The 12339-nt window shown below is 44.0% G+C and overlaps 1 protein-coding gene across 1 annotated transcript in view; it reads left to right on the top strand.

Annotated features, from left to right (window-relative positions):
• Positions 1-12339, top strand: part of SFMBT1 (Scm like with four mbt domains 1) — a 320697-nt gene that overhangs the window by 156952 nt on the left and 151406 nt on the right. The window contains exon 9 of the mRNA XM_082266048.1: positions 463-564. Within this exon, the coding sequence (XP_082122174.1) occupies positions 463-564 (102 nt within the window). The remainder of the gene's footprint in view (positions 1-462; positions 565-12339) is intronic.

Here is a 12339-nt window from a genome sequence, read left to right as displayed (position 1 = left end):
GAGGGAGAGTCCCAGATGACCGAGGGACTTGTGGACATCGCTGGACAGAAATGGTGCTCAGGTAAGTATTAGGGGGTGCTGGGGAGGCTGCTACACCCAGAAAGTTTTTTTTATCCTAATGCATAGAATCCTTTAAGTATCTTCTATTACTACATATAATCTGAAGATTTTTTTGTAGCACTGTTGTTTTTGTCTAGAGCCTGATTTAAGATTTTAGATACTGATGATGATAGCAGTACACTTACACTGGTGCCTGGGGATAAAATTGATATGTCATTTCCTAATGTCCTGGTATGAGATGTTGGAGAAAAGAAGTAATTCATAATCTCAGCATTCTGTCCTATTGCTGTTGTGATACTTCAGTACATTGACACAGTCAAACTGATTATCTCCTGTAAATAAAACAAAGGTGTCTTTTATAAATGGTGGGTTGAATTATGATAAATTTGCATTATTTCACAGGAGCAACCTGAGATACAGAATCACTCATTCACATCCGGCATGAAACTTGAGGCAATACATCCTAAAGACCCTTCTTGTATTTTTCCTGCAACAGTCTCTAAGGTAACAGAAATCTTCTTTTTCCTTAGTTATAGATCATCTCTGGTTCAGACTTTACTCTTCTTACATCAGTTATGTAGCTGTACCTCAAAACTACTTTTGTATCAGTCCCAGACTACTAGAGTAGTAAAATCCACAAAGGGAATGAGATAGGGGAAAGGGAGGGACTTTTTTATACTCCCAGGATATAAGACACGTTTATAGTGATAAAAACATTTATTGAACTATCATTAAGGCCCCATGCACACGGGACGTTTTTACAGCGCTGTAAGCAGTGTCAGGCGTTTTTTTTTTTTTTTGCAGCTTAAAAACGCCCCTCCATGTTATTCTATGGCCTCATGCACACACAGACGTTTTTGAGCTGTAAGTGGCTTAGGCGTTTTTAAGCTGCAAGAAGAACCCACAGCCTGCGCGTTCTGAGGACCAGCGTTACAGCTGTAAAAACATCTGAAGCTGCTAAAGGCTGAATAACGTTGCTATAACGTTGCTTAACGTGCGTTAAGCCACATTATACATTTTTTTCTGCCTCCATTCAAAATCAATGGTTCCCTATGGGAGCCTATTGATTTGAATGGAAGGCGCACCGCAAGTCTGATCAGGATGATCCGACTTGCGGCGCGATTTGTGCTGTGAGAATCTTGAGGGGGAACTCCACACCAAAATGGGAAAAAATGGCGTGGGGGTCCCCCCAGGTTCCAAACCAGGCCCTTCGGGTCTGGTATGGAATTTGAGGGTAGCCCCACGCCGAAAAAACGGCGTGGGGTCCCCCCCCAAATCCATACCAGACCCTTATCCGAGCATGCAGCCCGGCAGGCCAGGAAAGGGGAGGGGACGGGCGAGCGGCCCCACCCCCCCTGGACCACACCAGGCCACATGCCCTCAACATGGGGGGTGTTGGTGCTTTGGGGCAGGGGGGGCTCTGCACCCCCCACCCCAAAGCACCGTGCCCCCATGTTGATGAGGACAAGGGCCTCATCCCCACAACCCTGGCCGGTGGTTGTGGGGGTCTGCGGGCAGGGGGCTCATCGGAATCTGGAAGCCCCCTTTAACAAGCGGGCCCCCCAGATCCCGGACCCCCTCCCTATGTGGATGGGTATGGGGTACATTGTACCCCTACCCATTCACCCCATAAAAGGCAGTGTATGTGAATAACGACAGGAGACGTTTTGGAAAGTTTATTAAAAATCTTCATCCGGTCTTCTCCACTCTGCTCTTCTCCCCCTCCGCTCTTCTGCTCTTTTGCTGTCCGCTCTTCTGCTCTTTTGCTGTCCGCTCTTCTGCTCTTTTGCTGTCCGCTCTTCTGCTCTTTTGCCCTCGGCTCTTCTTCTTTCTTCGGTCCTCCTCAGACGATGTCTCCGGTGATTATGCCGGTCTCCGGTCTCTGCAGCTGATTATATAGCCATTAGGGGCGTGGCCTCTCAATGACTCACCGGAAGGCCACGCCCCCTTATGTCACAGAGGACGTAATCTGTTACATAAGGGGGCGGGGTCTCCCGATGACGTCATCGAGAGACCGGAGACCGCATAATCACCGGAGACATCGTCTGAGGAGGACCGGAGAAAGAAGAAGAGCCAAGGGCAAAAGAGCAGAACAGTGGACAGCAAAAGAGCAGAAGAGCGGAGGGGAGAAGAGCAGACTGGAGAAGACCGGATGAAGATTTTTAATAAACTTTCCAAAACGTCTCCTGTCGTTATTCACATACACTGCCTTTTATGGGGTGAATGGGTAGGGGTACAATGTACCCCGTACCCATTCACATAGGGAGGGGGTCCGGGATCTGGGGGGCCCGCTTGTTAAAGGGGGCTTCCAGATTCCGATGAGCCCCCTGCCCGCAGACCCCCACAACCACCGGCCAGGGTTGTGGGGATGAGGCCCTTGTCCTCATCAACATGGGGGCAAGGTGCTTTCGGGTGGGGGGTGCATGTGGCCTGGTGTGGTCCAGGGGGGGTGGGCCGCTCGCTCGTCCAGAGCCCCGAAGGGCCTGGTTTGGAACCTGGGGGGACCCCCACGCCGGTTTTTCCCATTTTGGCGTGGAGTTCCCCCTCAAGATTCTCACAGCGCAAGTCGGATCATACTGATCCAACTTGCGGTGTGCCTTCCATTCAAATCAATAGGCTCCCATAGGGAACCATTGATTTTGAATGGAGGCAGAAAAAACACTGCTAAAAGCGACAGGGCAAAACGTGCAATAACGCAAATGGAAAAAGCTACTGAAAGCACGTTTTTACAGCTGCTTTTTCCCGGCGTCAGAACTAGCTTTGCAGCACGTTTTTTCTAACGCCCCGTGTGCATGAGGCCTAAAAATAACCCCAAAAGCAATCTAGGGGAAAATTCATCAACGTATCACAACTCCATAAGAAATATCACTTTATCAATAAATGACAGAGAGCCATAATATACAGTGTGGTGATCCTGATTGCATAGGTTAAGAGCTCTGACGCGGTTCAACTAAATCTTTCTCAGGGGAGTGGCAGCTGTTAACATATCACAGGGATCTTTAAAATACAAACCGGGTTGGAGGCTGAGGTGACGAGAGGGCTCCCCTTGCGGCTGAGTGCAGAGCACCCCTGGAGATGGTGACAGAGGGTGCTGTGCCCAAAGGTGCATGGGTTGCCTGCAGGTGTAGCTGTGTCAGGACTCGGATCCGCAGTAGGAAAGACAGTCACTTGGATCACTGGAAGTGCAGGCAGGTTAGTGCAAATCAAGGTCAGAAGCCAGGCCGAGGGACAAACACGGGTAGTCAATCAGGAGCAGGCAGGGAGAAGTCCGTAAGGCAAGCCGGGTTCAGAGCAGGAGAAAGCCAGAGCAGGTCAAGGATAGCCGGGTCGGTAACAGGTAGTCAATCAAGCAGGAGTTTCAAGGCACAAGGCAAACAGGTACTAGCTGAAGATAATCCAGCAATGAATGGCAGCCAGTGCTGAGTTTATATAGGAAGTGGGTGTTGATAATTGGCCCTAATTAGGACGTCCCACATGGCTGTTTTGGAATTAGCATATATGTCATTTCCTGACAGTCCTGCGCGGCCATTTTGGAAATTGGAAACTTTGCCATTCTTTATCAAGTTCTTCCCTGACAAAAAGTGAGTATACAGAGCAAAAAGTGCAATAATCAGTTAAAAGTGTCCTACACTGGTAAAAAACTATCAAAGTACACTTACATGATCATAATTTACAAACATCTGAAAAGCTCGAGGTCCACAAAGACAGAGGTCAAGAGTGCCATATACCTGATGCCATATGTCCAAAATAAAAGGAATTAAAAACAGTATCACTCCTGCTGATATGCAAGAAGGTGAATAATCTGAATAGTCTTGCTGCCCCCTCGGCACCAAGGGTATCCAATTACTGAAAAACAACAACAAGACAAAGGGCACACCAACATTGTGCATTACCACTAAAAAGGTTTTTAAAATCCAGAAAGGTAGCATACATTGTACTCACAAATGTAAGATGTATACACGCATGTAGAAATAAGAGACCAATTGCCTCCAGGATACTCCTATACTGCTGGATGACGTGATGGTATCTGGAATGGTCTGGCTGACGCGTTTCGAGGGAGAACCATCTTCTTCAGAGCCAAAAGTGCTACTGACCCACCATCAACTTCCAACATATTATATAGCCGGTCTACACTGCCCACATTCCCCCGCCCCGCCCCACAAGGGGCAAAGGTCAGGAGTGTGGGTCAAAATTAAGTACAGATTCATATGTAGCCATAAACAGAACCAAGTGGGTCAGTCCCTGGATATTTTGTGTCTATATCTCCCAGGAACAAGGCTCAAACCTCAGAAGGGAAAGCATATCCCTCTGCCAGGGCAGAGAGATGAGCTTGTGGTAGCCCTCAGAAACCTGGAAAAGATTAAAAAGGACCTTTAAAATATGTGACCAAAGGACCCTGCATTCATATATCCCGTCTCCCACAGTACACAGAAAATGAAACTTCAATTAGTGTAGTAAATATAAACTGCTAAATGCCTTTTCTTATCAGTAGTATATAGCAAACTTGTGACTTCTATCAGTGTCTGGCTAAATCTTGTCGAAGGAGTTTTCATTCTACTCTGACTGTCCTATGAGGCTGCAGGACCCCTGGCCCTCTGTCTGGACAGTGCTGATTGGCCCTATGCTGATCACATTGACTCGCCCAAGAAAAATAAAACTCTCTAGCAATACACACCACACTGAGCATGTGCAGATTGACTCCAAAGGCTCTGTACAAGCAGCAGATGGATTGGGGACTGTGGAAGAAGTGGAAGATCAGAGAAGACAGGATAAAACAGACTTTTTACACAATGCAGTGGATTAACCCCTTTGGTTCCACAGTGAGTATAACACGCATCTTTTACTGCATATACAGACTGATTTTACTGTTGTCGAATTAATAACACTTTAAAGACTTGAAACATATTACATAATTACTATATGGAAAAAAAAACGGAATAAATGGATCAGTCCCTACCAAGTCTGTCAGTAAAAAGTGTCAGATGACGGCTCATTGGCCGAAACGCGTCAGTTGACCCTCTTGCAGTTCCTGAGACACGCCATAGACTCCCATTACCGCGGAATTTGATTGTGCACCTACTGTTCTTGTTGGATTTACATGTAAGTTACTACATTAAAAAGTGTTTTTATGAAGTTTACCGCACTATGAGCTTATTATTTTTGGGGAACGTATTGAATCCATTTTCAACTCTGATACCTCATGTGATGCGGGGTGAGGATCTTATCCCCCTGGTATGAGGATTCAGCTGCCCTTTTGCCATCAAAACTATTCGTTCCAAGATTGTCTGCTTTAACTATAGTGTGTCTGGTAAGCAGTTGGTTTGGACACACTAGGGTGTGAAGTCCTTCCATTTGCACGGCAGCTTGGTGGTGGCCATCTTTATATCAACTGTATTTATGCTGGGAATACTACACTATGTGGTGTTGTGTTGTTCCTTAACGGGTTCTTGGTGATGGTCTTTCTGGATCCATTTCCAATATTAAATTTACTACGCAATGAGATGCGTTTTTGCTTTTCCCCATGTTTTACCTTCCTCGCTTAGTGGATTCGGCTGATTCAAAAGAGAATCAACACCAGCTTCAATTTATAACAGGCCTGATATCTTTTTCCTTCTGGTAAGCAGTTTGGATCGCACCTTTTTCCTCATGAGAATCGATTGACTTTTAAGCCCAGCATGCAAATAATTTTGTACCAAAAAGTGTTAGCCTGTTCTTCAGTGTTCAAAGGTCGCCTCTTTGCTCCACCAGCAGTGAACAACAAAATAATCCTCACGGTATGAATAAGGTAGTTGGCCAACCCGTGGGGAGCAGGTGGGCATCAAAAACATGGCTAGCAAGTGTAGGCAATACTGTGACTAACAGATTGATTGGAGACAGATGCTGTCAGCTCCAAGCAAGGAACCATGGTGCATGCCATGTTGAAAAAGGACAGCACAATAGAAAGGAGAGGACGCCTACATGCAGTTACAGAAAGGTGGAGGAAATCCCCACCAGCCCTTTCAGGGAAAGGAATAATCTATCTGAAATGAAGATGTCCAAAACCCAAATTAGCCCCCCACCCCACCGGGGTGGCCAGAGGGGGCCATGCGTGCCAGGTGCATGGAGCATAGGGAAAATCATATTTGCTTTGGACAAAAGGGGGTGAAAAATAAACAAAGAATAAAATAAAAAACACTAGGAAACCGAACCAAAACAGAAAATTCAGCCATAGGCAGAAGTGGCAAAGATGTTAACCTTTGGTCCTGGGAGACCTCCAGCATTTACATTTACAGATAGTACAATTACATATACAGAAATTTGATGTGTGGCTAACAAAAAAAACAAATTAAAGAAAGATAAAAGAATGAAACAAGTATAAAAAAAAAAAAAAAAAAAAAAAGGAGATTCACATGTGTTCTGAATGCTTGGAGGTAAAGCCCTCCAGGTATGGTCTATATAGGCTATTATCTCATTGAGCCCAGGGGGCTTGGTAGCCCCGAGCTTATGTATCCAGCGGGTTTATTTTTTAAGTCGAATTTTATTTCATTCTCCACCTCTGGGATCTGGTGAGTGTCGAGCTCAGACTAGGAGAGATGGGACATGGTAATTATGTGAATTGATCATTTGATCATGTGTCTCCTTATGGCAGAGCATACATCCCCCTGAGGTTGCTGCTTTTATATGCTCATTAATCCTGCGCCATTTAGTCATTTGGTCTTGCCTACGTAGAAGGCCCCGTAGGGGCAGTCTAGTATATAGATTACCCCCAAAGTGTCGCAGGTGACATGATGTTTGGGTCAAAATCTCTGGCCATTAAGAAGAGTGTGTGATCTGGATGACCTGACAATTTGCACCATTGACAGAATCCACATGCCTGGGTTCCCTGGGAGTGAATTGGGGTAGCGGGAGAGGACTTAAACGTGCTGGAAACCATTCTACCCCTGATCGAAGATGCCCTTCTGTAAGTGGACAGGGGGGATATGCTTGGTAATTCTAGAGTCAGCTTGTAAAGTGCCAATATTTTGAAACTTGTTTTTTAACGAGTTTATGTTGAGAGTTATACGTAGTAATAAGCTTTAACTCCCATGTAATGCAAATATGCGTCCTTCGGCCTCATATGGTTGTACCGGGGTGCTGCCTGCAGCCAATACTGTTTTTTTTGTAGTGGATGGTCAGCTTTCCTGTGATAATAACCGATGTGGCTAAGCAGCTGGTCGGGCGTTCTCACAAGCAGCAATCTGCGGTCCCCATCCCTCCGAGCTCGCACGCAGAAGCAAGCACATATGTAAGTTGCACCTGCAAATGTAAACCGTGTTTAAACCACATATGTGAGGTATCCCCACTATCATTAGAGCGATAGCAATAATTCTAGCACTAGAACCCCTTTGTAACTCTAAACAGGTAACCATTAAAAATCTTTAAAGCGTCTCCTATGGACCTTTTTACAGTCAGGTCCATGAATATTGGGACATCGACACAATTCTAATCTTTTTGGCTCTATACACCACCACAATTGATGGTATTTACATCCAAATCAGGTGAAAGGTGTAGGAATTACAACAGTTTGTATATGTGCCTCCCACTTTTTAAGGGACCAAAAGTAATGGGACAGATTAACAATCATAAAACAAACTTTCACTTTTTAATACTTGGTTGCAAATCCTTTGCAGTCAATTACAGCCTGAAGTCTGGAATGCATAGACCTCACCAGATGCTGGGTTTCATCCCTGGTGTTGCTCTGCCAGGCCTCTACTGCAACTGTCTTCAGTTCCTGCTTTTTCTTGGGGCATTTTCCCTTCAGTTTTGTCTTCAGCAAGTGAAATGCATGCTCAATCGGATTCAGGTCAGGTGATTGACTTGGCCATTGCATAAAATTCCACTTCTTTCCCTTAAAAAACTCTTTGGTTGCTTTCGCAGTATGCTTCAGGTCATTGTTCATCTGCACTGTGAAGCGCCGTCCAATGAGTTCTGAAGCATTTGGCTAAATATGAGAAGATAATATTGCCCGAAACACTTCAGAATTCATCCTGCTGCTTTTCACAGTCACATCCTCAATAAATACAAGAGAACCAGTTCCATTGGCAGCCATACATGCCCACGCCATGACCCTGCTACCACCATGCTTCACTGATGAGGTGGTATGCTTTGGATCATGAGCAGTTCCTTTCCTTCTCCATACTCTTCTCTTCCCATCACTCTGGTACAAGTTGATCTTGGTCTCATCTGTCCATAGGATGTTGTTCCAGAACTGTGAATGCTTTTTTAGATGTTGCTTGGCAAACTCTAATCTGGCCTTCCTGTTTTTGAGGCTCACCAATGGTTTACATCTTGTGGTGAACCCTCTGTATTCACTCTGGTGAAGTCTTCTCTTGATTGTTGACTTTTACACACATACACCTACCTTCTGGAGAGTGTTCTTGATCTGGCCAACTGTTGTGAAGGGTGTTTTCTTCACCAGGGAAAGAATTCTTCGGTCATCCACCACAATTGTTTTCCGTGGTCTTCCGGGTCTTTTGGGGTTGCTGAGCTCACCGGTGCGTTCTTTCTTTTTAAGGATGTTCCAAACAGTTAGTTTGGCCACACCTAATGTTTTTGCTATCTCTCTGATGGGTTTGTTTTGTTTTTTTCAGCTTAATGATGGCTTGCTTCACTGATAGTGACAGCTCTTTGGATCTCATATTGAGAGTTGACAGCAACAGATTCCAAATGCAAATAGCACACTTGAAATTAACTCTGGACCTTTTATCTGCTCCTTGTAAATGGGATAATGAGGGAATATCGCACACCTGACCCTGATGAAACAGCTGAGCAGCCAATTGTCCCATTACTTTTGGTCCCTTAAAAAGTGGGAGGCACATATACAAACTGTTGTAATTCCTACACCGTTCACCTGATTTGGATGTAAATACCCTCAAATTAAAGCTGAAAGTCTGCAGTTAAAGCACATCTTGTTTGTTTAATTGTGGTGGTGTATAGAGCCAAAAAGATTAAAATTGTCTCGATGTCCCAATATTTATGGACCTGACTGTAAGTACTGTAGTTTGTCGCCATTCCACGAGTGTGTGCAAGTTTAAAGCATGACATGTTGGGTATCTTTTTACTTGGCTTAACGTCATCTTTCACATTATACAAAAAAATTGGGATAACTTTACTGTTTTTTTCATAAAAATGTATTTTTTTCCAAGAAAATTGCATTTGAAAGACCGCTGTGCAAATACAGTGTGACATAAAATATTGCAACGATCACCATTTTATTCTCTAGGGTCTATGCTAAAAAATATATATACAGTATCTCACAAAAGTGAGTACACCCCTCACATTTTTGTAAATATTTTTATATCTTTTCTTGTGACAACACTGAAGAAATGACACTTTGCTACAATGTAAAGGAGTGAACGTACAGCTTGTATAACAGTGTAAAATTGCTGTCCCCTCAAAATAACTCAACACACAGCCATAAATGTCTAAACCGCTGGCACCAAATGTGAGTATGCCCCTAAGTGACAATGTCTAAATTGGGCCCAATTAGCCATTCTTCCTTCCCGGTGTCATGTGATTCGTTAGTGTTACAAGGTCTCAGGTGTGAATGGGGAGCAGGTGTGTTAAATTTGGTGTTATCTATCGCTCCCACTCTCTCATACTGGTCACTGGAAGTTCAACATTGCACCTCATGGCAAAGAATTCTCTGAGGATCTGAAAAAAAGAATTGTTACTCTACATAAAGATAGCCTAGGTTGTAAGAAGATTGCCAAGACACAGAAACTGAGCTGCAGCACGGGGGGCCAAGACCATAAAGCGCTTTAACAGAACAGGTTCCACTCAGAAAAAGCCTCGCCACGGCCAACCAAAGAAGTTAGGTGCACGTGCTCAGCGTATTATCCATAGGTTGTATTTGGGAAATAGACGAATGAGTGCTGCCAGCATTGCTACAGAGGTTGAAGGGGTGGGGGGTCAGCCTGTCAGTGCTCAGACCATACGCCACACACTGCATCAAATTGGTCTGCATGGCTGTCAGTTTACTGAATACAAGCAGACTAAGGACATGCATTACTGGAACCATGTCCTGTGGTCTGATGAGACCTGGATAAACTTATATGGTTCAGATGGTGTCAAGCATGTGTGGCTGCAACCAGGTGAGGAGTACAAAGACAAGTGTGTCTTGCCTACAGTCCAGCATGGTGGTGGGAGTGTCATGGTCGTGGGGCTGCATGAGTGCTGCTGGCACTGGGGAGCTACAGTTTGAGGGAACCGTGAATGCCAACATGTACTGTGACATACTGAAGCAGAGCATTATCCCCTCCCTTTGGAGACTGGGCCGAAGGGCAGTAATCCAACATGATAAAGGTTCCAAACACACCTCCAAGACAACCACTGCCTTGCTAAAGAAGCTGAAGGTAAAGGTGATGGACTGGCCAACCATGTCTCCAGACTTAAATCCTATTGAACATCTGTGGGGCATCCTCAAACGGAAGGTGGAGGAGCGCAAGGTCTCGAACATCCCCCAGCTCCAGGATGTCATCATGGAGGAATGGAAGAGGACTCCAGTGGCAACCTGTAAAACTCTGGTGAATTCCCAATTTGGACTTTGTCACTTAGGGGTGTACTCACTTTCGTTGCCAGCGGTTTAGACATTAATGGCTGTGTGTTGATTTATTTTGAGGGGACAGCAATTTTACACTGTTATACAAGCTGTACACTCACTACTTTACATTGTAGCAAAGTGTAATTTTTTCAGTGTTGTCACAAGAAAAGATACAGTGCATTGCCAAAGTATTCGGCCTCCTTGAACTTTTTGACCTTTTGCCACATTTCAGGCTTCAAACATAAAGATATAAAACTGTAATTTTTTCTGAAGAATCAACAAGTGGGACACAATCATGAAGTGGAATGAAATTTATTGGATATTTCAAACTTTGTTAACAAATAAAAAACTGAAAAATTGGGCGTGCAAAATTATTCAGCCCCCTTAAGTTAATACTTTGTAGCGCCACCTTTTGCTGCGATTACAGCTGTAAGTCGCTTGGGATATGTCTCTTATCAGTTTTGCACATCGAGAGACTGAAATTTTTGCCCATTCCTCCTTGCAAAACAACTCGAGCTCAGTGAGGTTGGATGGAGAGTGTTTGTGAACAGCAGTTTTCAGTTCTTTCCACAGATTCTCGATTGGATTCAGGTCTGGACTTTGACTTGGCCATTCTAACACCTGGATATGTTTATTTGTGAACCATTCCATTGTAGATTTTGCTTTATGTTTTGGATCATTGTCTTGTTGGAAGACAAATCTCTAAACAAAGTTTTAAATGTCCAATAAATTTTGTTCCACTTCATGATTGTGTCCCACTTGTTGTTGATTCTTCACAAAAAATTACAGTTTTATATCTTTATGTTTGAAGCCTGAAATGTGGCAAAAGGTCGAAAAGTTCAAGGGGGCCCGAATACTTTCGCAAGGCACTGTATAATAAATTATTTACAAAAATGTGAGGGGTGTACTCCCTTTTGTGAGATACTGTATAAAATGTTTGTTTGGGGGTAGTAAGTAAATCATTTTGTAGCAAAAAATACTGATTTAAACTGATAAGCAACACGTGTCAGAAAAAGGCTTAGGCATAAAGGGGTTAAAGGTTGACCAGAATTCTAAAAAAACATCCTTCTATTGCGGAAATGAGAGCAAGATGGTCTGGGAGAGACCAGCCATATATGTACTATGTGAACCTAGAACGTCCTAAGTGGACAAAAAGTGGGCTTTTTTGATGGTATCTCCCATAGACCAACCACTGATATCACACAGATAAGGTTAGTTTAAAAAAGTATAGAAAGCATTTATTAGTTCCAATATTGTATACATAAACATAGAAAAAACACAGGCCATAGAGAGCCCATAACATATTCTACATATCAAATGTGGTAAAGCATCTAATCATGCAGGAAATGCCAACATGTTTTGCGGTATATACATCCCACTTCTTCAGGGCTTTTTGTTGTCTGCATGTAATCCACAAATGTCTAATACTGTGTTTCCCCCAAAATAAGACCTACCATGAAAATAAGACCTAATGTTATTTTCAAGGAGGGCTGCAATATAAGCCCTACCCTGAAAATAAGCCCTAGCTTAAAGTGTTTGTAAAATCCTAGAATGAACTTATATTACTGTTTTATATAATGTCCAGTGTGTGTTTCTGCATTATAATTGTGTTAAATACCTTTGGTACAGCCATGCTCGGTGCTCCGCTAATCTCCTCTTCTCCCAGCTGTCAGCGGGGGATCTCAGCCCCTCCCCTCGGCAGTGCTCACAGCGGGTCA

Source organism: Pelophylax lessonae (genome assembly GCF_965119305.1).
Source record: "Pelophylax lessonae genome assembly, chromosome: 8".
NCBI classification, from domain to species: Eukaryota; Metazoa; Chordata; class Amphibia; order Anura; family Ranidae; genus Pelophylax; species Pelophylax lessonae.
The sequence above is the reverse complement of the archived record's forward strand: the minus strand, read 5'-3'. Positions and strand labels throughout refer to the sequence as shown.